The sequence below is a fragment of the Coregonus lavaretus genome, assembly GCF_964263955.1.
Source record: "Coregonus lavaretus genome assembly, contig: HAP1_SCAFFOLD_4393, whole genome shotgun sequence".
Classification (NCBI taxonomy): Eukaryota; Metazoa; Chordata; class Actinopteri; order Salmoniformes; family Salmonidae; genus Coregonus; species Coregonus lavaretus.
This window is the reverse complement of record NW_028156528.1, coordinates 5002-32883: the sequence shown is the minus strand read 5'-3', so window position 1 is coordinate 32883 and position 27882 is coordinate 5002. Positions and strand designations below refer to the sequence as shown.

Genomic DNA, 27882 nt, shown 5'->3' with positions numbered 1-27882 from the left:
ATCATTACATACAGTATAGAACACCATATAGAAGACATAGACATATCATTACATACAGTATAGAACACCACCTAGAAGACATAGACATATCATTACATACAGTATAGAACACCATCTAGAAGACATAGACATATCATTACATACAGTATAGAACACCATATAGAAGACATAGACATATCATTACATACAGTATAGAACACCATCTAGAAGACATAGACATATCATTACATACAGTATAGAACACCATATAGAAGACATAGACATATCATTACATACAGTATAGAACACCATATAGAAGACATAGACATATCATTACATACAGTATAGAACACCATATAGAAGACATAGACATATCATTACATACAGTATAGAACACCATATAGAAGACATAGACATATCATTACATACAGTATAGAACACCACCTAGAAGACATAGACATATCATTACATACAGTATAGAACACCATCTAGAAGACATAGACATATCATTACATACAGTATAGAACACCATATAGAAGACATAGACATATCATTACATACAGTATAGAACACCATATAGAAGACATAGACATATCATTACATAGAGTATAGAACACCATATAGAAGACATAGACATATCATTACATACAGTATAGAACACCATATAGAAGACATAGACATATCATTACATACAGTATAGAACACCATATAGAAGACATAGACATATCATTACATACAGTATATCATAGATGACATGTATAAATCCTTCCTTTATATTTCCTGTACCACTTATAGTTAGTGTCATAGCACATATGTTTAAGGCATTACACAATTCATTAAAAGCATTATACATATGTACTTCATAGAAACTGTTACCCTTTATATATTCTAACCACTCTATTTAATTTATTCCATATTAAGGGCCCTAACCTAGGAACACAAATCTTTGTCTCTATTAACATTGCGGACAGTTCTCTCTCTCTCTCTCTCTCTCTCTCTCTCTCTCTCTCTCTCTCTCTCTCTCTCTCTCTCTCTCTCTCTCTCTCTCTCTCTCTCTCTCTCTCTCTCTCTCTCTCTCTCTCTCTCTCTCTCTCTCTCTCTCTCTCTCTCTCTCTCTCTCTCTCTCTCCCTTTAACCCCTCCCTCCCTCTAACCCCACCCCTCTGGCAGAACCAGGAAGTCCCTCCCCTCCACAAACTCTCTTCTGAGGAAACGAAACTGATCTGAGTCTCTGTGTCGTCTGTCTGTGTGAGAGTGAACAACCATCCAAATGGCTCAGCAGGGAGTTCTGCTGGACCAGGACCAGTTCTGTTGTTCTGTCTGTCTGGATCTACTGAAGGAGCCGGTGGTTATTCCCTGTGGACACAGTTACTGTAGGAGCTGTATTGACGGCTGCTGGGATCAGGATGTTCTGAAAGGGGTCTATAGCTGTCCTCAGTGCAGAGAGACCTTCACTCCAAGGCCTAATCTGAGGAAAAATAACATGTTGGCTGAGGTGGTGGAGAAACTGAAGAAGACAGGACTCCAGGCTGCTCCCCCTCCTGCTCTGTGCTATGCTGGACCTGGAGATGTGGCGTGTGATGTCTGCACTGGGACCAGAAAGCAGAAAGCCCTCATGTCCTGTCTGGTGTGTCTGGCCTCTTACTGTGAGACTCACCTCCAATCTCACTATGAATCTCCTGCTTTCAAGAAGCACAAGCTGGTCAAAGCCACCGCACAACTACAGGAGAAGATCTGCTCTCATCATGACAAACTGCTGGAGGTTTACTGTCGTACCGATCAGCAGTGCATCTGTTATCAGTGTGTGATGGATGAACATAAAGGCCATGATACAGTGTCAGCTGCAGCAGAGAGGACTGAGAAACAGGTAAGACCAGAACTACTTGTTGGTGACTGTCTGATAAACAAATAATTAAAGATACAGTAGGAACTAAGGCTGTTTGAATATGAGATCATTCAAATGAAATTGATCCTCAGCAGAACAAATATGAACACAAACCTTGAGTATATTGAGTTTGATCCAAATGTATCACAATTTTCTGAAGTCAAACACTATTATCATCCGAATGCCCTTTTAGGAGTTCAAAGTTCAGTCTCAACCCCTTGATACATGTACACCTACCATAAAAACTATAATCATTAACATAGCAACATAGAAAATATCTTATGGTAAAGGAACTTCATCAAGATTATATACCTTCCTCTCTATGGGCCCTATGTCACGTTACTATACTATTGATCTACTGGACAAATAAAGCTTGATAGCTCATTGAAGAGTGATTCTCCACAGATGCAGCTGGGGATGAGTCAGCAGAACGTCCAGCAGAGATTCCAGGAGAGAGAGAAGGAGCTGAAGGAGCTCCAACAGGCTGTGGAGTCTCTCAAGGTGAGTGTTGTTGACCAGAGGAGACACACCATTTCACTTCTCTCCTCCAGTCAGAGAGAGAGAGAGATGCCCGTCTCCAATCCCACTGACCCCACTGTTGGGAACAGGCTGTCTGGACCCCTTTCAGAGAATAGACTGCTTAATGTAACCGGTGGGATATGAACCCGGGTCTACTGAGGAGAGAAACCAACATCTTGACTGTTTCACCAAGAGGACATTCCTTTTGGGTCGAGGGCCGACACTGATTTTGAAGTCGCAAGAGGGGTTACCTCATCACATAACCTTGAGTAACCATGAAAGGCTCAAGTCCCCTATACATTAAAATGGAGCTCTCTCTCAATTTAATTCAAAGGGCTTTATTGGCATGGGAAACATATATGTTTACATTGCGAAAGCAAGTGAAATAGATAATAAACAATCAGAAATTAAAAGTAAACATTACACTCACAAAAGTTTCAAAGGAATAAAAACTTTCAAATGTTATAACTCAAGTGCAAACAGAGTGAGCCATTCGCCAGACTGAGTTCTGGAGGTGAAATGGAAATGAATGAGGGAGAGTTAAGTGAGGTAGAAGGTGTGGTGAAGAGCTCAGAACCAGAGCCTGGCATCAATGGACATGATAAAGAAGAATCTGGTGCAGTAGGAGTTACATTGTAGGACAAAGTGGATCCATACCTTTTGGCAGATCCATTTGTGGTTTCAGGGTGGGTGGGAAAGGAGTTGGGTGCAGTTGAATCAGTGAAGGTAACCTGTAGTGGACTTGTGATATTTGTTTGTGTTTCTTCTGACCAGAGGGAGTGGGCGCTCCGTGTCACGCAACTTGGGTCAAGATCTGTTTCTTGCTTTGCTCTTAGGAACAGGGCACCATTGAAAGGAGTGATTTCTGGGGTAATGTTAAGTGTAGAAGTGGAGCAATTAAGGTTGAAGACTCCTGGTGTTTGTGATGCCCACCGTTTGGTGCAACACAGACCCGGTGGTGAGCGTGGTGAAACAGAGGAGTCACTGTCAGTCCTTTTGAGGTTTGAGTCTTTACTCAACAAAGTCATGTTAGGATATATCTGTACCGCAGAAATGGAACGTAAATCACAGAAAAGAGATGTTGTGGTGGCAGCTGCAGAGAACTATTTGGGCATACAAGATTAGACTTCAGAGGAGTTACAGGGTGTGTTGAGTGGTGGTGTCCCGTCCTCCCAGGCCGTTGGCATGGTGCAGGAGCAGATAGGGTCAAAGTAGTGGAATGGGGTAGTGGGTATTTAATATGTAGGGTTAGTTGGAAGGGTGTTTTTTAAAATTATTATAGTTTCCCCTTTTCCCATTTTGTATCACAAAGTATAATGGATTTATATTATAGTCCAGTTGGGGGCGGTAATGCAACATATTGGATACCAACCGCCGTTAAACTCCAAAGAAGAAGAAATGTTATGTTACGCTATGTACAGTGTTGTAACGATGACTCTGTCTCTCTCATTCCATCACTTTTGCGGTAGTTGGTTGTGTGGGTCACTGGTTATGAATGGGGTGCTGACAGATAATCATTGATGGATATTTATAGAGCTCTGATCAGGACGACAATTGATTATGAGTGTATATTTTATGGAACAGCGGCAAAGACAGAATCCAGTATATAGCTTTAAGGATATGTATTGGTGCATTTAAATCAACATCTGTATGTGCCTTACTGGTGGAGGCAGGAGAGATGCCTTTGGATATACAGCGTAAAAAATGGTCATTATCTTATTGGGTTGAAAGGCTGTGAGGTTGAGCATCCCACTGCTACTGTTCTAGATGACTGTTGGGAATATACTAGTAGACAAGGCAGTGGTTTTGGTTGGACAGTTGGAAAGCTTGCTGATGAGAGTGGTTTGAGGGAGTTGGAGGTTGGCCCTTCTGTGGTGATAGGGGATGTTCCTCCATGGTTACTCCCAGACCCTGTTGTTGATCTAACCTTGGTAGAGAAAAGGAAAGATTGGTCAGAAGTCAGTGATATAGAGAAACTGGTTGACAATAATAGTTGCCCTCCAGTGGGTGGAGGACGTACAACCTGTTAGAATTATAGTATACTCAGATTCTCTGTCTGTATTGAATAGTTTATCATCTGGTAAATCTAATAGGAGTGACCTGCTATTGGAGGTATTAATGTTATTATGGAGAATTGAGAGAATGGGTTTAATAGTGAGATTCTGCTGGGTCCCAGCACATTCGGTGTGGAAGGGAATGAAATTGTAGACCAGTTAGCTAAAAGAGCTTTGAAACTAGATATAATTGATATTAATGTTCCACTGGGTAGAGGTGAGGCCAAATGTAAGATCAGAGCCATTTTGATAGATGTGTGGCAGAAGAGATGGTACTCTGAGCACAAGGGCCGGCATTTATATGAATAGTTGACAGTTTTACAGAAAGGTCGATGGACCAAGATTCAAAGGTCAGATTAGGAAGGAAGATGTGGTGTTTACTAGATTGCGCTTAGGACATTGTACATTGATCTCGTCATTACATCTGGTTGGCAAGCATGGGAATGGTTTGTGTCTGGAGTGTATGGTCGATGAAACGGTCGAGCATGTGTTGTTATATTGTTGTAAGTATGTTGAAGAGAGGGAAAGATTGAAGTGTAGGGTCATTGAGGTTGGACGGGGTTGGGGGGGTTTGGAAGGGATTTTGGGGATGGGGGAGGGTCTATTAGAAGTTAGTAGGGCTCTTCTTTATTTTCTCAGAAGTACTGAGTTAGGTAGGAGGATTTAGAAATGTTGGAAACCGTGATTGACCACACACTCCAGCACAGTAGGTGGCGGCATGCACCTTTAACGTTGGTTTGTGGACCGCCATTATATCATAGAAGAAGAAGTTGGTTGTGTGAGAGATTTGTGGTTCGTGAGGAGGGCTACTATTCTTTTTTCTTTTGGTTCTTGCGTATTTTCTGAATTTATTTTCTCATGGTGGAGGGTTTGTTTATTGGTTTCCACTGTTTATCGTTTAGAGTTGAGGGGGGAGTAGGGGTAGTTTGTTAGGGCGGCGTGATGGCCTCAACCGAGTGGAGAAGAAACGCTGTCGCTTCGGGTGCGTTCCGGAGAAAGGTGTGGAGGAAGTTTTGCTCATGGTCGGCGAACAGGTTGGAGCGGAACATCTGGACTCTGCATCCAGAATGAACAAGGCGGTGGTTGTGTTAATGAAAAAGGTTTGTCTTGTTGTGAGGGGTGTGTTGGTGCAGATGTCGCCTCTTTCGATAAGAGTTGTGGTGGCTAATCTGCCTCCGTTTATTGCTTCCGAACAGACCCCAAGTAGTTGGTTAGTTTTGGTAAATTTGCAAGTGGTTTCCGTGTGCTCTCGGCTGGGTGCCAAGCGGAATCCGTTAAACATGTCTCTTTTCATAGACAAGTGTTTGTTTCTTAACAAACCTCAAGGTTACACAGGGGAGGGGTGGAACACAGGGTTTGCTAGCACAGATAGTTTTGGGTGTTTCTAGTGTGGGGATCATCAGTTATAGGCTACAAGCAGCAATATGATTGATAGGTAGGACAGGTATTGAACCCAAATAATCCCTACTCAGATGCGCTAACCTCAACCCTAGTAAACATGCATTATAAAAACCTTCTATAGAAAATGATCTCATATTGGGAGTAAATAGCCTCTGAATAGAAAAGAAAAAACACTGCATCTTCCAGCCCACCAATAAATGACATAATGCAACCTTGGCGGTTAGCATATTTACCTCAACATGCCCCTCGCTTGCCTGAGAAGGCAGAGTGCTCGATGCTGGTTGATGAATTTGACAATTAATGTACTAGGAAAATACTTTTTTGTCGACCAGAGGTGACTGAATTAATGTTCAGGCGTATTGATAATCATTATAGTAATGAAGTATAATTTCAAAACATGACCATAAAAACAGGTAATAATAAACATGACTCATCATTATATTACTTCACAGTAATGTGTTTTCAGTCCTTCCTCTTGCGTTAGCAGTGTGGAAAGGGACAGTAGCATCCGCTACAAGACATAGGCTCTCTCTCTCTCTCACACACACATAGGCTCTCTCTCTCTCACACACACATAGGCTCTCTCTCTCTCTCACACACACATAGGCTCTCTCTCTCACACACACATAGGCTCTCTCTCTCTCTCACACACATAGGGTCTCTCTCTCTCACACACACACAGGCTCTCTCTCACACACACACATAGGCTCTCTCTCTCTCTCACACACACATAGGCTCTCTCTCTCACACACACATAGGCTCTCTCTCTCTCTCACACACATAGGGTCTCTCTCTCTCACACACACACAGGCTCTCTCTCACACACACACATAGGCTCTCTCTCTCACACACACATAGGCTCTCTCTCTCTCTCACACACAGGCTCTCTCTCTCACACACACATAGGCTCTCTCTCACACACACACATAGGCTCTCTCTCTCTCACACACACACAAAGGCTCTCTCTCTCACACACACATAGGCTCTCTCTCTCTCTCTCACGCACACATAGGCTCACTCTCTCTCACACACACACATAGGCTCTCTGTCTCACACACACATAGACTCTCTCTCTCTCACACACACAGGCTCTCTCTCTCACACACACACATAGGCTCTCTCTCTCTCACACACACAGGCTCTCTCTCTCACACACACACATAGGCTCTCTCTCTCACACACACACACATAGGCTCTCTCTCTCACACACACAGGCTCTCTCTCTCACACACACATAGGCTCTCTCTCTCTCACACACACACAAAGGCTCTCTCTCTCACACACACATAGGCTCTCTCTCTCTCTCTCACGCACACACAGGCTCTCTCTCTCACACACACATAGGCTCTCTCTCTCACACACACATAGGCTCTCTCTCTCACACACACATAGGCTCTCTCTCTCACACACACACATAGGCTCTCTCTCTCTCACACACACATAGGCTCTCTCTCTCTCACACACACACATAGGCTCTCTCTCTCTCACACACACACAAAGGCTCTCTCTCTCACACACACACAGGCTCTCTCTCTCTCACACACACACATAGGCTCTCTCTCTCTCTCACACACACATAGACTCTCTCTCTCTCACACACATAGGCTCTCTCTCTCTCACACACATAGGCTCTCTCTCTCACACACACACAAAGGCTCTCTCTCTCACACACACACATAGGCTCTCTCTCTCTCTCACACACATAGGCTCTCTCTCTCTCTCACACACACATAGGCTCTCTCTCTCTCACACACATAGGCTCTCTCTCTCACACACACACAAAGGCTCTCTCTCTCACACACACACAGGCTCTCTCTCTCTCACACACACACATAGGCTCTCTCTCTCTCTCACACACATAGGCTCTCTCTCTCACACACACACAAAGGCTCTCTCTCACACACACACATAGGCTCTCTCTCTCTCTCACACACACATAGACTCTCTCTCTCTCACACACATAGGCTCTCTCTCTCACACACACATCTCTCTCTCTCTCTCTCACACACACATAGGCTCTCTCTCTCACACACACAGGCTCTCTCTCTCTCACACACACATAGGCTCTCTCTCACACACACACATAGGCTCTCTCTCTCTCACACACATAGGCTCTCTCTCTCTCACACACACATACTCTCTCTCTCTCTCTCACACACACATAGGCTCTCTCTCTCTCTCACACACACATAGGCTCTCTCTCTCTCACACACACATACTCTCTCTCTCTCTCTCACACACACAGGCTCTCTCTCTCTCACACACACATAGGCTCTCTCTCACACACACACATAGGCTCTCTCTCTCTCACACACACATACTCTCTCTCTCTCTCTCACACACACAGGCTCTCTCTCTCTCACACACACATAGGCTCTCTCTCTCACACACACATAGGCTCTCTCTCACACACACACATAGGCTCTCTCTCTCACACACACATAGGCTCTCTCTCTCACACACACACATACTCTCTCTCTCTCTCTCACACACACATAGGCTCTCTCTCTCTCACACACATAGGCTCTCTATCTCACACACACATAGACTCTCTCTCTCTCACACACCCAGGCTCTATCTCTCACACACACACACATAGGCTCTCTCTCTCACACACACAGGCTCTCTCTCTCACACACACATATACTCTCTCTCTCACACACACATAGGCTCTCTCTCTCACACACATAGGCTCTCTCTCTCTCACACACACACATAGGCTCTCTCTCTCTCACACACACACATAGGCTCTCTCTCTCTCACACACACACATAGGCTCTCTCTCTCTCACACACACACATAGGCTCTCTCTCTCTCTCACACACACATAGACTCTCTCTCTCTCACACACCCAGGCTCTATCTCTCACACACACACACATAGGCTCTCTCTCTCACACACACAGGCTCTCTCTCTCACACACACATATACTCTCTCTCTCACACACACATAGGCTCTCTCTCTCACACACATAGGCTCTCTCTCTCTCACACACACACATAGGCTCTCTCTCTCTCACACACACACATAGGCTCTCTCTCTCTCACACACACATAGGCTCTCTCTCTCTCACACACAGGCTCTCTCTCTCACACACACATATACTCTCTCTCTCTCTCACACACACAGGCTCTCTCTCTCACACACACACAGGCTCTCTCTCTCACACACACACAGGCTCTCTCTCACACACACACACACAGGCTCTCTCTCTCACACACATAGGCTCTCTCTCTCACACACACAGGCTCTCTCTCACACACACATAGGCTCTCTCTCTCACACACACAGGCTCTCTCTCTCACACACACAGGCTCTCTCTCTCACACACACACAGGCTCTCTCTCACACACACATAGGCTCTCTCTCTCACACACACACACATAGGCTCTCTCTCTCACACACACAGGCTCTCTCTCTCACACACACAGGCTCTCTCTCTCTCACACACACAGGCTCTCTCTCACACACACATAGGCTCTCTCTCTCACACTAACACACATAGGCTCTCTCTCTCACACACACAGGCTCTCTCTCTCACACACATAGACTCTCTCTCTCTCACACACATAGGCTCTCTCTCTCACACACACACACATAGGCTCTCTCTCTCACACACACAGACTCTCTCTCTCACACACACATAGGCTCTCTCTCTCTCACACACACACAGGCTCTCTCTCTCTCACACACACATAGGCTCTCTCTCTCTCACACACACATAGGCTCTCTCTCTCACACACACACATAGGCTTTCTCTCTCACACACACATAGACTCTCTCTCTCTCACACACACACACAGGCTCTCTCTCACACACACACACATAGGCTCTCTCTCTCACACACACACATAGGCTCTCTCTCTCACACACATAGGCTCTCTCTCTCTCACACACACATAGGCTCTCTCTCTCACACACACACACATAGGCTCTCTCTCTCTCTCACACACACACACACAGGCTCTCTCTCTCACACACACACATAGGCTCTCTCTCTCTCTCACACACATAGGCTCTCTCTCTCTCTCACACACACACACACAGGCTCTCTCTCTCTCTCACACACATAGGCTTTCTCTCTCACACACACATAGACTCTCTCTCTCTCACACACACATAGGCTCTCTCTCTCTCTCTCACACACACACACAGGCTCTCTCTCTCTCTCACACACACATAGGCTCTCTCTCTCACACACACATAGGCTCTCTCTCTCTCTCACACACACACACATAGGCTCTCTCTCTCTCACACACATAGGCTCTCTCTCTCTCTCACACACACACATAGGCTCTTTCTCTCACACACACATAGGCTCTCTCTCTCTCTCACACACACATAGGCTCTTTCTCTCACACACACATAGGCTCTCTCTCTCTCTCACACACACACAGGCTCTCTCTCACACACACACATAGGCTCTTTCTCTCACACACACATAGGCTCTCTCTCTCACACACACATAGGCTCTCTCTCACACACATAGACTCTCTCTCTCTCACACACACATAGGCTCTCTCTCTCACACACACATAGGCTCTCTCTCACACACACACATAGGCTCTCTCTCTCACACACACATAGGCTCTCTCTCTCACACACACACATACTCTCTCTCTCTCTCTCACACACACATAGGCTCTCTCTCTCTCACACACATAGGCTCTCTATCTCACACACACATAGACTCTCTCTCTCTCACACACCCAGGCTCTATCTCTCACACACACACACATAGGCTCTCTCTCTCACACACACAGGCTCTCTCTCTCACACACACATATACTCTCTCTCTCACACACACATAGGCTCTCTCTCTCACACACATAGGCTCTCTCTCTCTCACACACACACATAGGCTCTCTCTCTCTCACACACACACATAGGCTCTCTCTCTCTCACACACACACATAGGCTCTCTCTCTCTCACACACACACATAGGCTCTCTCTCTCTCTCACACACACATAGACTCTCTCTCTCTCACACACCCAGGCTCTATCTCTCACACACACACACATAGGCTCTCTCTCTCACACACACAGGCTCTCTCTCTCACACACACATATACTCTCTCTCTCACACACACATAGGCTCTCTCTCTCACACACATAGGCTCTCTCTCTCTCACACACACACATAGGCTCTCTCTCTCACACACACACACATAGGCTCTCTCTCTCTCACACACACATAGGCTCTCTCTCTCTCACACACACACATAGGCTCTCTCTCTCTCACACACACATAGGCTCTCTCTCTCTCACACACAGGCTCTCTCTCTCACACACACATAGGCTCTCTCTCTCTCACACACACATATACTCTCTCTCTCTCTCACACACACAGGCTCTCTCTCTCACACACACACAGGCTCTCTCTCTCACACACACACAGGCTCTCTCTCACACACACACACACAGGCTCTCTCTCTCACACACATAGGCTCTCTCTCTCACACACACAGGCTCTCTCTCACACACACATAGGCTCTCTCTCTCACACACACAGGCTCTCTCTCTCACACACACAGGCTCTCTCTCTCACACACACACAGGCTCTCTCTCACACACACATAGGCTCTCTCTCTCACACACACACACATAGGCTCTCTCTCTCACACACACAGGCTCTCTCTCTCACACACACAGGCTCTCTCTCTCTCACACACACAGGCTCTCTCTCACACACACATAGGCCTCTCTCTCACACACACACACATAGGCTCTCTCTCTCACACACACAGGCTCTCTCTCACACACACATAGGCTCTCTCTCTCACACACACACACATAGGCTCTCTCTCTCTCTCACACACATAGACTCTCTCTCTCTCACACACATAGGCTCTCTCTCTCACACACACACACATAGGCTCTCTCTCTCACACACACAGACTCTCTCTCTCACACACACATAGGCTCTCTCTCTCTCACACACACACAGGCTCTCTCTCTCTCACACACACATAGGCTCTCTCTCTCTCACACACACATAGGCTCTCTCTCTCACACACACACATAGGCTTTCTCTCTCACACACACATAGACTCTCTCTCTCTCACACACACACACAGGCTCTCTCTCACACACACACACATAGGCTCTCTCTCTCACACACACACATAGGCTCTCTCTCTCACACACATAGGCTCTCTCTCTCTCACACACACATAGGCTCTCTCTCTCACACACACACACATAGGCTCTCTCTCTCTCTCACACACACACACACAGGCTCTCTCTCTCACACACACACATAGGCTCTCTCTCTCTCTCACACACATAGGCTCTCTCTCTCTCTCACACACACACACACAGGCTCTCTCTCTCTCTCACACACATAGGCTTTCTCTCTCACACACACATAGACTCTCTCTCTCTCACACACACATAGGCTCTCTCTCTCTCTCTCACACACACACACAGGCTCTCTCTCTCTCTCACACACACATAGGCTCTCTCTCTCACACACACATAGGCTCTCTCTCTCTCTCACACACACACACATAGGCTCTCTCTCTCTCACACACATAGGCTCTCTCTCTCTCTCACACACACACATAGGCTCTTTCTCTCACACACACATAGGCTCTCTCTCACACACACACATAGGCTCTTTCTCTCACACACACATAGGCTCTCTCTCTCACACACACATAGGCTCTCTCTCACACACATAGACTCTCTCTCTCTCACACACACATAGGCTCTCTCTCTCACACACACATAGGCTCTCTCTCTCACACACACATAGGCTCTCTCTCTCTCACACACACACAGGCTCTCTCTCACACACACACATAGGCTCTCTCTCTCTCACACACACATAGGCTCTCTCTCTCTCACACACACATATGCTCTCTCTCTCACACACACACACACAGGCTCTCTCTCTCACACACACATAGGCTCTCTCTCTCTCACACACACACAGGCTCTCTCTCTCACACACACATAGGCTCTCTCTCTCTCTCTCACACACACATAGGCTCTCTCTCTCACACACACACAGGCTCTCTCTCTCACACACACATAGGCTCTCTCTCACACACACATAGGCTCTCTCTCTCACACACACATAGGCTCTCTCTCTCACACACACACAGGCTCTCTCTCTCACACACACATAGACTCTCTCTCTCTCACACACACATAGGCTCTCTCTCTCTCACACACACAGGCTCTCTCTCTCACACACACATAGGCTCTCTCTCTCACACACACACATAGGCTCTCTCTCTCTCACACACACATAGGCTCTCTCTCTCACACACACACACATAGGCTCTTTCTCTCACACACACATAGGCTCTCTCTCTCTCACACACACAGGCTCTCTCTCTCACACACACAGGCTCTCTCTCACACACACATAGGCTCTCTCTCTCTCACACACACACATAGGCTCTCTCTCTCTCACACACACACATAGGCTCTCTCTCTCACACACACATATGTTCTCTCTCTCTCACACACACAGGCTCTCTCTCTCACACACATAGGCTCTCTCTCACACACACACACATAGGCTCTCTCTCACACACACACATAGGCTCTCTCTCTCACACACACACAGACTCTCTCTCTCACACACACATAGGCTCTCTCTCTCTCACACACACACATAGGCTCTCTCTCTCACACACACATAGGCTCTCTCTCTCTCACACACACACAGACTCTCTCTCTCACACACACATAGGCTCTCTCTCTCTCTCTCACACACACATAGGCTCTCTCTCTCTCACACACACACAGACTCTCTCTCTCACACACACACATAGGCTCTCTCTCTCTCTCACACACACATAGGCTCTCTCTCTCTCACACACACATAGGCTCTCTCTCTCTCTCACACACACATAGGCTCTCTCTCTCACACACACACAGGCTCTCTCTCTCTCACACACATAGACTCTCTCTCTCACACACACACATAGGCTCTCTCTCTCTCACACACACACATAGGCTCTCTCTCTCACACACACACAGGCTCTCTCTCTCTCACACACACATAGGCTCTCTCTCTCTCACACACACATAGGCTCTCTCTCTCTCACACACACATAGGCTCTCTCTCTCTCACACACACATAGGCTCTCTCTCTCTCACACACACACACACACACACATAGGCTCTCTCTCTCACACACACACATAGGCTCTCTCTCTCTCACACACACACATAGGCTCTCTCTCTCACACACACACATAGGCTCTCTCTCTCTCACACACACACATAGGCTCTCTCTCTCACACACACATAGGCTCTCTCTCTCTCTCTCACACACATAGGCTCTCTCTCTCACACACACATAGGCTCTCTCTCTCTCTCACACACACATAGGCTCTCTCTCTCTCACACACACAGGCTCTCTCTCTCACACACACACACATAGACTCTCTCTCTCACACACACACATAGGCTCTCTCTCTCTCACACACACACAAAGGCTCTCTCTCTCTCACACACACACATAGGCTCTCTCTCTCTCTCACACACACATAGGCTCTCTCTCTCTCACACACACACAGGCTCTCTCTCTCACACACACATAGGCTCTCTCTCTCTCTCTCACACACACATAGGCTCTCTCTCTCACACACACACAGGCTCTCTCTCTCACACACACATAGGCTCTCTCTCACACACACATAGGCTCTCTCTCTCACACACACATAGGCTCTCTCTCTCACACACACACAGGCTCTCTCTCTCACACACACATAGACTCTCTCTCTCTCACACACACATAGGCTCTCTCTCTCTCACACACACAGGCTCTCTCTCTCACACACACATAGGCTCTCTCTCTCACACACACACATAGGCTCTCTCTCTCTCACACACACATAGGCTCTCTCTCTCACACACACACACATAGGCTCTTTCTCTCACACACACATAGGCTCTCTCTCTCTCACACACACAGGCTCTCTCTCTCACACACACAGGCTCTCTCTCACACACACATAGGCTCTCTCTCTCTCACACACACACATAGGCTCTCTCTCTCTCTCACACACACATAGGCTCTCTCTCTCACACACACATATGTTCTCTCTCTCTCACACACACAGGCTCTCTCTCTCACACACATAGGCTCTCTCTCACACACACACACATAGGCTCTCTCTCACACACACACATAGGCTCTCTCTCTCACACACACACAGACTCTCTCTCTCACACACACATAGGCTCTCTCTCTCTCACACACACACATAGGCTCTCTCTCTCACACACACATAGGCTCTCTCTCTCTCACACACACACAGACTCTCTCTCTCACACACACATAGGCTCTCTCTCTCTCTCTCACACACACATAGGCTCTCTCTCTCTCACACACACACAGACTCTCTCTCTCACACACACACATAGGCTCTCTCTCTCTCTCACACACACATAGGCTCTCTCTCTCTCACACACACATAGGCTCTCTCTCTCTCTCACACACACATAGGCTCTCTCTCTCACACACACACAGGCTCTCTCTCTCTCACACACATAGACTCTCTCTCTCACACACACACATAGGCTCTCTCTCTCTCACACACACACATAGGCTCTCTCTCACACACACACATAGGCTCTCTCTCTCACACACACACAGGCTCTCTCTCTCTCACACACACATAGGCTCTCTCTCTCTCACACACACATAGGCTCTCTCTCTCTCACACACACATAGGCTCTCTCTCTCTCACACACACATAGGCTCTCTCTCTCTCACACACACACACACACACATAGGCTCTCTCTCTCACACACACACATAGGCTCTCTCTCTCTCACACACACACATAGGCTCTCTCTCTCACACACACACATAGGCTCTCTCTCTCTCACACACACACATAGGCTCTCTCTCTCACACACACATAGGCTCTCTCTCTCTCTCTCACACACATAGGCTCTCTCTCTCACACACACATAGGCTCTCTCTCTCTCTCACACACACATAGGCTCTCTCTCTCTCACACACACAGGCTCTCTCTCTCACACACACACACATAGACTCTCTCTCTCACACACACACATAGGCTCTCTCTCTCTCACACACACACAAAGGCTCTCTCTCTCTCACACACACACATAGGCTCTCTCTCTCTCTCACACACACATAGGCTCTCTCTCTCACACACACACAGGCTCTCTCTCTCACACACATAGGCTCTCTCTCTCACACACACATAGGCTCTCTCTCTCTCTCACACACACATAGGCTCTCTCTCTCTCACACACACAGGCTCTCTCTCTCACACACACACACATAGGCTCTCTCTCTCTCACACACACAGGCTCTCTCTCTCACACACACACACATAGGCTCTCTCTCTCTCACACACACATAGGCTCTCTCTCACACACACACACATAGACTCTCTCTCTCTCTCACACACATAGGCTCTCTCTCTCACACACACATAGGCTCTCTCTCTCACACACACATAGACTCTCTCTCTCTCACACACATAGGCTCTCTCTCTCTCACACACACACATAGGCTCTCTCTCTCACACACACATAGGCTCTCTCTCTCACACACACATAGGCTCTCTCTCTCACACACACACATAGGCTCTCTCTCTCTCACACACACACATAGACTCTCTCTCTCACACACACACATAGGCTCTCTCTCTCTCACACACACACAGAGGCTCTCTCTCTCTCTCACACACACATAGGCTCTCTCTCTCTCACACACACACACAGGCTCTCTCTCTCACACACATAGGCTCTCTCTCTCACACACACATAGACTCTCTCTCTCTCACACACACATAGGCTCTCTCTCTCACACACACACATAGGCTCTCTCTCTCTCTCACACACAATTTTTTGTGGGCATTTAAAAATGACAGAAAATCTTTTCCAAAATGGTCTCAAATGAGCTGTACTCTCAGGCCCATGGGAGAAAGGGTTTTACTAGGCAGGGAGTGTAGAACAAGATGCATGGAGCTCCAGAGGTCACAAGGTCAATGTGGGCCTGCATGGATGTCAGCAGGGCATGAGGGAGAAGGCCCAAGTGAATAGGTGTGTCTGTGTGAGTGTGTGTGTGAGTGAACCTGTCCTACATCACCTGGTATACTCGGCAGCTGGGTAAACACCTCCCTAGTATCATTTCTTACTCGGCAGGATCCGTCCACGTTTTCGGAGGGCTCCTGGCAAGCGGGGAGTCGCCGACCCGCGTTCAATGTGCCGGTCCGCTTAGCGAGTGCGTCCCGCACGCCCCCATGTCTTCTTTTTTTTCATTTTCATATTTTTGAAAAAATAATTTTTCATATTTTTTTTTATGCTTCAAAGTAGATTAAGTGAAGCTTCACCTCCATTCAGGCAGTTATCACACCCCCCCACCCGGATTCGACCCCACTGGTCATTTAAAGACGTGTTTGGCTACGGGCACGTGGTAAGTTATGCGTTCACCTGGTAGTCGTCTTTTTTTTCATTTTCATATTTATGAAAAAATATATATATTTTTTTTTTTGGTAGTCATTTAGCAGACACTCTTATCCAGAGCGACTTACAGTTAGTGAAGCATATTTTCTTCATATTTTTTATTTTTCTTATATATATTTTTCTAGCTTTATAAAAAAACAACGATAAAAACCTGGTTTTCTAATATGTACGTGTTCACGAGGGTGCCTAATCACACATGTGACATTTTGGAAGGATGTGACCTTTTTAACCCTTCAAAACAGCACCTATGACCACAATGTAAGGCACTTCCGGTTGTCACAGGAAGCTGTAATTAAACACATATCCTCATTGGGACAAGCTCTTACAGAATCCTGAGTTTCAGGTCAATCCGTGAAAAACTAAACTTTTTACAGAGGGTTGAATGTAGCGTTTTCACTATCTGCTGGTGGATACATCTAAACCATGTTTAGGGTCAATCTTCCCACTTCGGTTGCTCCAGGAAGCTTAAACTCAACACAGGTAATCCTTATAGTGGCCTGATGGGTTGACAAAGAAGACAGTTTGATATGGCAATATAAACCTACCCACATTAGGCATCAAGTTGAAGTTAGGGCAGCAGGCAATGTATTTCTATGGAAAGAGTTCACGGTCAACTGTTTGAATAAATGCACCCTGTTTCACTGTAAGGATTAATTCCACATGGTCATGGGTAGGCTGCACAGATCGGGAGAACCTTAGGAGCGTTCCTGTGGTTGAAATGTTTTTCTATCCTTACCGATCTAAGCTCTCACCCAAAAGCACCTCAAATTTAAGACCAGGCTTCATTTTGGGCCTTGTCCTGAGACCTTTCTGGATGTCTATATTTTAGCCCAAAAAACGTCAGAGCCTGCTGATCTTCACATATGTTGCTCTTTATATGCCCCCCAACCATAATCTGGAAATATATTAATTTCAGACTTCTGGACATAAAACTTACATATTGTGAAAACCACACACAGACATGTGAAATCCCTTAGCTAGATGAGCCTCAAACATCAGAGCAATGCCTAGGCGACAACACCTTGGGTGGGCAATTGTCTTCCAAATGAATGTTCATATATAACACGCCATTCTCCAAATCAATATTTCTATATAACATGCCATTCTCCTTGCATTATGCTGTTGGGTCAGGGAGGAGGGAGGTTGCAATGCTGGGAAAAACACCTCCACAGCAGATCAACACAGCATTGCAACATTTTGTGTCCCTCATTTGAATAATGGTGAAACTATTCCTTTTTTTTTTTTTTTTTTAAGAAACATTGAACATGAGAGAGAGAGAGAGAGAGAGAGAGAGAGAGAGAGAGAGAGAGAGAGAGAGAGAGAGAGAGAGAGAGAGAGAGAGAGAGAGAGAGAGAGAGAGAGAGAGAGAGAGAGAGAGGAGAGAGAGAGAGAGAGAGAGAGAGAGAGAGAGAGAGAGAGAGAGAGAGAGAGAGAGAGAGAGAGAGAGAGAGAGAGAGAGAGAGAGAGAGAGAGAGAGAGAGAGAGAGAGAGAGAGAGAGAGAGAGAGAGAGAGAAAAAAAGTGGAGTGAGGCAGAGTGAGAGAGAGAGAGAATTGTGAGGAGAGAGAGTGAAAACAATGGAGTGAGAGAGAGAGAGAAAGAAAGAGAGAGAGGGAGTTGTCAGGAGAGAGAAAGAGTGAAAACAGTGGAGTGAGACAGCGAGAGAGAGAGTTGTGAGAAGAGAGAGAGTGAAACAGTGGAGTGAGAGAGAGAGAGAGAGAGAGAGTTGTGAGGAGAGAGAGAGTGAAACAGTGGAGTGAGAGAGAGAGAGAGAGTTGTGAGGAGAGAGAAATAGTGAAAACAGTTGAGTGAGGCAGAGAGAGAGTTGTGAGGATAGAGAAAGAGAGAGTGAAAACAGTGGAGTGAGACAGAACGAGAGAGAAAGTGAATTGTGAGAAGAGAGAGAGTGAAAACAGTGGAGTGAGTCAGAGCGAAAGAGAGAGAGAGCTGTGAAGAGAGAGAAAGAGTGAAAACAGTGGAGTAAGAGAGAGAGAGAGAGAGAGAGAGAGAGAGAGAGAGAGAGAGAGAGAGAACTGTCCACAATGTTAATAGGAACAAAGATTTGTGTTCCTAGGTTAGGGCCCTTAATATGGAATACATTAAATAGAGTGGTTAGAATATATAAAGGGTAACAGTTTCTATGAAGTACATCCAGTCGTCTGAAAAAGTTTGGGCACCCCTCTGAGGCTGCATAATAATTTACTCTGTCGTCACAGAAAATGATCACAGTGGCATGCCATTCATTTTCTAATAAAAGCTGAGTAACTCTCAGAATGCTCTACAACATTCGGAGAGTACGACCCTGCCTTACACAGGAAGCGGCACAGGTCCTAATCCAGGCACTTGTCATCTCCCGTCTGGACTACTGCAAACTCGCTGTTGGCTGGCCTCCCTGCCTGTGCCATTAAACCCCTACAACTCATCCAGAATGCCGCAGCCCGTCTGGTGTTCAACCTTCCCAAGTTCTCTCACGTCACCCCCCTCCTCCGCACACTCCACTGGCTTCCAGTTGAAGCTCGCATCCGCTACAAGACCATGGTGCTTGCCTATGGAGCAGTGAGGGAACGGCACCTCTGTACCTTCAGGCTCTGATCAGTCCCTACACCCAATCGAGGGCAATGCGCTCATCCACCTCTGGCCTGCTGGCTCCCCTTCCTCTGCGGAAGCATAGTTCCCGCTCAGCCCAGTCAAAACTGTTCGCTGCTCTGGCACCCCAATGGTGGAACAAGCTCCCTCACGACGCCAGGACAGCGGAGTCACTCACCACCTTCCGAGACATTTGAAACCCCACCTCTTTAAGGAATACCTGGGATAGGATAAAGGAATCCTTCTACCCCCCCCCCCCCCAATTGTAAAGTGGTTATCCCACTGGCTATAGGTGAACGCACCAATTTGTGAGTCGCTCTGGCTAAGAGCGTCTGCTAAATGACGTTAATGTGCCCTTGAGCAAGGCACTTAACCCTAATTGCTCCTGTAAGTCGCTCTGGATAAGAGCGTCTGCTAAATGACGTTAATGTGCCCTTAAGCAAGGCACTTAACCCTAATTGCTCCTGTAAGTCGCTCTGGATAAGAGCGTCTGCTAAATGACTAAAATGTAAAATGTAAATGTAAAAAGCTCAGGTAGGAGTTTTCCTGTGAGGGGGAGTGGTGGTGTATCCAGGGAGAGAACTAAACTAATCTTCTAAAATGTCATTCATGGTCTTATGCTGCCATCTATTGGAATTATTAAGCAACTGCAGTAGTACTGAATAAAGTGTTTTTCCTTACTAATCCGTACTAAAATAGTGATTACTCAGAATTGCAAAAAAATGGCGGGGGTACCAGGAGGGAGGAGAATACATTTTTTACATTTTAGTAATTTAGCAGATGCTCTTATCCAGAGCGATTTAGAGTTAGTGAGTGCATACATTTTCATACTTTCCCCCCATGGGAAACGAACCCACAACCCTGGCGTTGCAAGCGCCATGCTCTACCAACTGAGCTACACGGTAGTAGTGCATGGCCAAGTGGTGGTGCGCAGGCCGTGGAGAAAGTGGTGGTGGGGAGGGTTGCAGCTGGGCTACATGAGCTGAGGCAGGTTTCTGTAGTAACAGAGACTCCGGTGGGCGAAGGCTTGGTGGGCTCATCCCAGGAAATATTGCCTGTCATTGGGGAAGAGGCTCTGATCAGGGGGGAAGTGCAGGGGGGCAGAGACTGGGGAGGAGGAGGACGGTACCGTGCCAATGGAGGAGGAGGAAGAGGGGGGAGGTGAGTCTGCGGGAGCGGAGGACAAGGCGTCTCGTTTTCAGACGGCTCATTGGATCCAGAGCTGACAGCCAGTCAGGCTGAGGGCCCAGTATATACGCTGAGAGAACTTTCTAGGTTCCTGATGGAGATTAAAGGGGAAAAAGAAGGTTCTGCTGGAGTCTTATTTGATTGATCCTGGAAGGTTTGTAAGGTCAGTACAACACGTGATGAAGAATGAGGGGTTTAGTGTCCTCTCACCCAGGAAGCGGTATAGGCTGAGAAAATGGGTCATGGGTTCTTAAGGGCATGTCTTCAGAATCTGCTTAAATGGATGTTTTTTTCTGGCATTGCGGCTTTATGGGCTTCTCTACTGGTTTCTGATTGTGGTGATTTCCCTCCCACCTCTTATGGAGATTTCACGGTTAGACTTCCTTAACATGAACGGCGGCAGAGACTGGGGGAATAAGTCAAACAAAAACACTAAAATGTCAAAAGAGGTGTGTAAGGGTAGGTTGTTAGTGGTTAGCGCCAAAATCAATGACCTTGTCTTTGCTTTCCAAAATGTGTCTGCACCTAGTACAGGGCTCAGTTCTCTGTTTCACCAGGGCCCAGGCAGGTGTCCTATTGGAAATTCCATGTAAAGCTCTTCCAAGATGTCACTTTTTGCTCAAGCTTCCAAGGCTTTTGGGAGAGGTGGGGACAGCAGAAGGGGGAGTTTGAGTCTCTCTGTCAGTGATGGGATGTAAGGAAAGCCCAGAGCTTTAACATGTTGAGAGAGATCAACACCAGCTCTTTCTTTTTGGGGTTGGAAAAACAGAGTGGGGAAACCAAGAAGATCCCTTGTTTTATGTTTGTCTGATGGGCGGGTAACTTCTGTTGTGGGGGAGATGAGGGAGCCTGATGGGTGGGTAACTTCTGTTGTGGGGAGATGAGGGAGCCTGATGGGTGGGTAACTTCTGTTGTGGGGAGATGAGGGAGCCTGATGGGTGGGTAACTTCTGTTGTGGGGAGATGAGGGAGCCTGATGGGTGGGTAACTTCTGTTGTGGGGAGATGAGGGAGCCTGATGGGTGGGTAACTTCTGTTGTGGGGAGATGAGGGAGCCTGATGGGTGGGTAACTTCTGTTGTGGGGAGATGAGGGAGCCTGATGGGTGGGTAACTTCTGTTGTGGGGAGATGAGGGAGCCTGATGGGTGGGTAACTTCTGTTGTGGGGAGATGAGGGAGCCTGATGGGTGGGTAACTTCTGTTGCGGGGGAGATGAGGGAGCCTGATGGGTGGGTAACTTCTGTTGTGGGGAGATGAGGGAGCCTGATGGGTGGGTAACTTCTGTTGTGGGGGAGATGAGGGAGCCTGATGGGTGGGTAACTTCTGTTGTGGGGAGATGAGGGAGCCTGATGGGTGCGTAACTTCTGTTGTGAGGAGATGAGGCTGCGGCTGTGGAGTTGTACTCTGATTTATAGAGGGCAGAACTCTGTGATCCTGGGTTTTCTCAGGTTCTGCTCACAGACCTTTCCAAACTCTCTCTGTCACAGAGAAATCAAATAGACATTTCCCTGGCCTTTCACAAACTCTCAGCTGCCGTCTCTCAGACGGTCTGCCTGTGGATTTTTATAAAAAGTTCTGGGGAATTATTGGACAGGACGTGTGTTGCTACTGTACCGTACGGAGGTGGGCGGGAGGGAACCAGCATGTGCTCTGTTGAGGAGGGCTGGTGGTTTGGGGCTGGATCAGCAGCTCTTCATCATGCGGCAGGAGAGACTCAATAAAGCAGGGGTCTGATTTCTATGCTGCAGTACTGAGGGCTGGAGCAGCCTGAGGAGGGGCCACCACCGTTTCCACCACTGCAAGTGACAGCAGAGACTGGGGACTGGCAGGAGAGTCCGGAGGACTTACTGACTTTTAACACTCTGAGCTTAGTGGGAGTGAAGGGGCATCAGTGGCAGGGGGTTGTGGGGGCTGAGAGCATGGCAGGGTATAGGTGGAGGGGCTCTATAAGCTCCCAGTGCTGGAAAGGTCAGGGGTCGTCCAGTGGAGGGTATTACATGGAGCCCTGGACACCAATAGCTGGTTGGCTCGGGTTGACCTGGGAGTTGGGGAGGGGTGTCCGTTTTCTGCAATGACAGACTGTTCATCATGTTTTTTCTGTGTTGCCAGGGTAATGCCATTACTGTTGACGCCTTAGGGTTGAGTTTGAGTTGTACAAAATGATCAACAGTGTGGAGATGTTTCAGGAGGTATGGTGGCTCAGGGGGGCTGTCTGTACGGCTGGAGAGGAGGGGTTGGATGGACGGTTGGAATGTGGTGCTGGTTGGTGTATTGTACTGTGGTGTTGGGTACTGGATAATGTGATTGTGTGGAGGTTGTGGTGGCACGCAATGTGCTTTTAGGGGTGGGGGTGTTAGTGTAATGAGGATGGCTCATTAAAGTAAGACAAGTCTCTCTCTCTCTCTCTCTCTCTCTCTCTCTCTCTCTCTCTTAACAGCGCTCTGCACAGGCAGCAGTGGAGGACAGTGATAAGATCTTTACCGAGCTGATCCGCTCCATTGAGAGAAGGCGCTCTGAGGTGAAGGAGCTGATCAGAGCTCAAGAGAAGGCTCAAGTGAGTCAAGCTGAAGGACTCCTGGAGCAACTGGAGCAGGAGATAGCTGAGCTGAGGAAGAGAAGCACTGAGCTGGAGCAGCTCTCACACACAGAGGATCACATCCATTTCCTCCAGGTAACTCAACTGCCTTGTTACATGTGATATGAAATTAACTTAATATGAAACTCTCAATCATTTGGTTCTGTTCTCTCTCTCTCTCTCTCTCCTCCAGAGTTATCAGTCTCTCTCCGGTACCATTGTATCTTCAGACTTACCCAGCATCGTTGTCCGTCCTCTTCAGTACTTTGGAGATGTGAGTAAGACTGTGTCTGAACTGAGAGAGAAACTAGAAGACGTCCTTAAAGGAGAATGGACCAAGATCTCCACTACAGGTGTGTTGAAAATAATAAGAACATCAACTTTAGACCATTGAAAGTTCCCTACTAGTCATATACATGTGGAATATGGTGTGATGATAACATTCCCTCTCTCTGTGAATGTGTTTGTGTGTCTGTAGTGAATATAGTGGATGTTGTACTGCCTCCAGAGCCCAAGACCAGAGAACAGTTCTTACAATGTGAGTCTCTTTATTCTGAAGTAACTAACAGTCTCTTTTTACTGACACTCCTAACAATCCCTCTAGAAATATATAGCAATAGTAGATCTAATCAAAGACTGGGTATCTATCTGACTCCTCATATTTCTCTGATTTGATCTCTGCTGTGCTCTAATCAAAGACAGGGTAGATACAGTATCTGACTTCACTTATTGTTCTAACTCCCCTCATTGGTCTCTGCTCTGCTCTTCTCCCAGATTCCTGTCAGCTCACACTGGACCCAAACACAGCAGGCACACGCCTCTCTCTGTCTGAAGGGAACAGAAAGGTGACCTATACAGGCCAAGTCCAACCATATCCTGTTCATCCAGACAGATTCACCAACTACTCTCAGGTTCTGTGTAGAGAGGGTCTGTCTGGACGCTGTTACTGGGAGGTGGAGTGGAGTGGGGGGGATGTTTATACAGCAGTCTCATATAAAGACATCAGCAGAACAGGGACAGATGGTGCATTTGGATTCAATAACAAGTCCTGGAGTTTACAGTGTTATAGTGGTGGTTATTGGTTCAGACACAATAATGTTAGGACTAAAGTATCAGGCCCTCAGTCCTCCAGAGTAGGAGTGTACCTGGATCACAAGGCAGGTACTCTGTCCTTCTACAGTGTCTCTGACACAATGACCCTCCTCCACAGAGTCCAGACCACATTCACTCAGCCCCTCTATCCTGGGTTTTGGCTCTCTGGGACTGGGACTGCTGAGCTGGTTAAACTGTAGTAGGGTCCACATAGATACTAGTCATGCTGGTGTAGTCTATAGCTGAGCTGGTTAAACTGTAGTAGGGTCCACATAGATACTAGTCATGCTGGTGTAGTCTATAGCTGAGCTGGTTAAACTGTAGTAGGGTCCACATAGATACTAGTCATGCTGGTGTAGTCTATAGCTGAGCTGGTTAAACTGTAGTAGGGTCCACATAGATACTAGTCATGCTGGTGTAGTCTATAGCTGAGCTGGTTAAACTGTAGTAGGGTCCACATAGATACTAGTCATGCTGGTGTAGTCTATAGCTGAGCTGGTTAAACTGTAGTAGGGTCCACATAGATACTAGTCATGCTGGTGTAGTCTATAGCTGAGCTGGTTAAACTGTAGTAGGGTCCACATAGATACTAGTCATGCTGGTGTAGTCTATAGCTGAGCTGGTTAAACTGTAGTAGGGTCCACATAGATACTAGTCATGCTGGTGTAGTCTATAGCTGAGCTGGTTAAACTGTAGTAGGGTCCACATAGATACTAGTCATGCTGGTGTAGTCTATAGCTGAGCTGGTTAAACTGTAGTAGGGTCCACATAGATACTAGTCATGCTGGTGTAGTCTATAGCTGAGCTGGTTAAACTGTAGTAGGGTCCACATAGATACTAGTCATGCTGGTGTAGTCTATAGCTGAGCTGGTTAAACTGTAGTAGGGTCCACATAGATACTAGTCATGCTGGTGTAGTCTATAGCTGAGCTGGTTAAACTGTAGTAGGGTCCACATAGATACTAGTCATGCTGGTGTAGTCTATAGCTGAGCTGGTTAAACTGTAGTAGGGTCCACATAGATACTAGTCATGCTGGTGTAGTCTATAGCTGAGCTGATTAAACTGTAGTAGGGTCCACATAGATACTAGTCATGCAGGTGGTGATGGTCCCCAGATATAATACTCTGTTTTTCTGTACAATTATTTTTTGTCTGACTGATTTAATCTTCAGAGTTTAATTAAAACTTAATGTATTTTTATCAAATGCAATGTTTTAATTGGCTACATTTACATTAATCATGATGTATGCTGTTAATGTATGTTGGTTGTCATTCAGAACCATTGAAATGTTTTCTCAATTGGTTCTCTGTCTCAATGTCATTTTCCTCAGTATCATGGAACAGGTAGTGTTACTTACTTGCTAATTGAACTATATGGGCCGGTTTCCCGGACACAGATGAAGCCTAGTCCTAGACTAAAAAGCATGTTCAATGGAGATATCCGGGAAACCGGCCCTAAGTTTGGCATCTTTTATTCTCCCATACTGCTCAGTCAAGCAACATTAAACCTGTCCAGCAGGTGGTGCTATTAACAAAACAATAAAAACCCAGCAGATATCTTGACTTGTCACTCAGTATATCAGTAATGTTCAGAATTGTACTTTAATATCATTGGAGATTGATGGTCTTTTTAATCCACTACCCAGAGTCAGGAACAGATGAAGTTAGGTCTGCTACTGTTCAGTTATTAAATATGATTCATGGTGATGGGAAATAAAAAATCCATCTAGTAGTAGTTTTCCTTTGCTATTTATTCCAAGGTGTGTCTTTAACTTGTAAATGGATTGTGTTGAAGCTGGCATGTGGTGTGGATGATAGAATAGAGTGAATAGAGGAGAGAAGAGAGGAGGAGAGGAGAACATCATATAGAAGACAGATAAGATAGAGAGAGAATTCATACCCAGGGGAGTTACTGACTCTGGCCCAAATGACTCCCTGTTCCCTACGTAGTGCACTAGGCTACTTCTGACCAGATCTAAAGTAGTGCACTACATAGGGAATAGGGTGGAGATTTGCTCACTGTCATTAGAATGAAGATTTCCATCCAGGAGTTACTGTCTCTGTCCCAAATCTCTCCCTGTTCCCTACGTAGTGCACTAGGCTTCTTCTGACCAGATCTAAAGTAGTCTTCTAGATTTTACATGTTTTCTCCCTGTCGTTAGAAAATGACAATATGGTAATGACTTTAGTGGTTTCCTCCCCCTTTGTTTTTATTGGTTGTGTGTTATGTGTGTTGTTGTGTTAGGTTTTCCCCCTGTGTTCCTAATGGAAAATCCATTAACAATGAATCACAAACACATTATATTAGAGTTGTGTTTAGACAACTTCATGGCTGACATCCCCCAGTTCTGTTAAGACCCATTGAACTGGGTCACATTCTAAATGGTCACTTGTATTGATAGTCCATACTGGGCCTAACTGGGGTTAACCATACTGGAGGGTTTCTTTCTGCACACATATTCCCTCATCTCCAGAACTTTACCTGATGTCCCGTCTCTCTCTCTCTCTCTCTCTCTCTCTCTCTCTCTCTCTCTCTCTCTCTCTCTCTCTCTCTCTCTCTCTCTCTCGCTCTCTCGCTCTCTCGCTCTCTCGCTCTCTCGCTCGCTCTGTCTCTGTCTCTGTCTCTGTCTCTCTCTCTGTGTCTCTGTCTCTGTCTCTCTCTCTGTGTCTCTGTCTCTCTCTCTCTCTCTCTCTCTCTCTCTCTCTCTCCCATCAAACCGTATAAAAAGCAGACAACCTCAATATGGTTCCATTCCTGTAGTTATCAGGACACATGAGGTGTGGAACTATTATCTCCTTTCTAAGTGTGAACTTGTCCACTTCCCTTCATGGATTTAAAAGGAAATTACTGGTATATGTAAACTCCCTCTACCCCATGCCAACACCAATCCAATGCTGTACAATTAATCCCATAGCTTAACATGGGAAATGCTCACTGCCTCCCATAAGAGTCATTGAAGCGTTGGATGAGATAGGACCCTGCCTTCACCAGGGGATATTTGTTGGACCCGTCACAACAGGTGAGGAGGGCCTCATCCTCCAGCTGCCCAAAGAAAGCCAGGGACTGCCTTGTGCTCCAGTCTCCAGCAGGGGGCAGCAAAGCCCTATGGATCTGGAAGGGAAAGTGAGGAGTAAAAAC

The 27882-nt window shown here is 46.6% G+C and overlaps 2 protein-coding genes across 2 annotated transcripts in view; both read left to right on the top strand.

Moving 5' to 3' along the window:
• Nucleotides 1-26046, top strand: part of LOC311126265 (tripartite motif-containing protein 16-like) — a gene marked incomplete at its 5' end in the record, with an annotated part of 37004 nt that extends 10958 nt beyond the window's left edge. Inside the window, one exon of the mRNA XM_084200277.1 lies at nucleotides 25842-26046. The remainder of the gene's footprint in view (nucleotides 1-25841) is intronic.
• Nucleotides 1180-26046, top strand: LOC311126266 (tripartite motif-containing protein 16-like). The gene is made up of 6 exons (XM_084200278.1): nucleotides 1180-1845; nucleotides 2269-2364; nucleotides 23515-23748; nucleotides 23846-24005; nucleotides 24131-24190; nucleotides 24427-26046. Exons 1-6 carry the CDS (start codon nucleotides 1249-1251, stop codon nucleotides 24942-24944), a joined length of 1665 nt encoding a protein of 554 aa, XP_084056404.1. The 5' UTR covers nucleotides 1180-1248; the 3' UTR covers nucleotides 24945-26046.
• Nucleotides 26047-27882: the final 1836 nt, after the last annotated feature.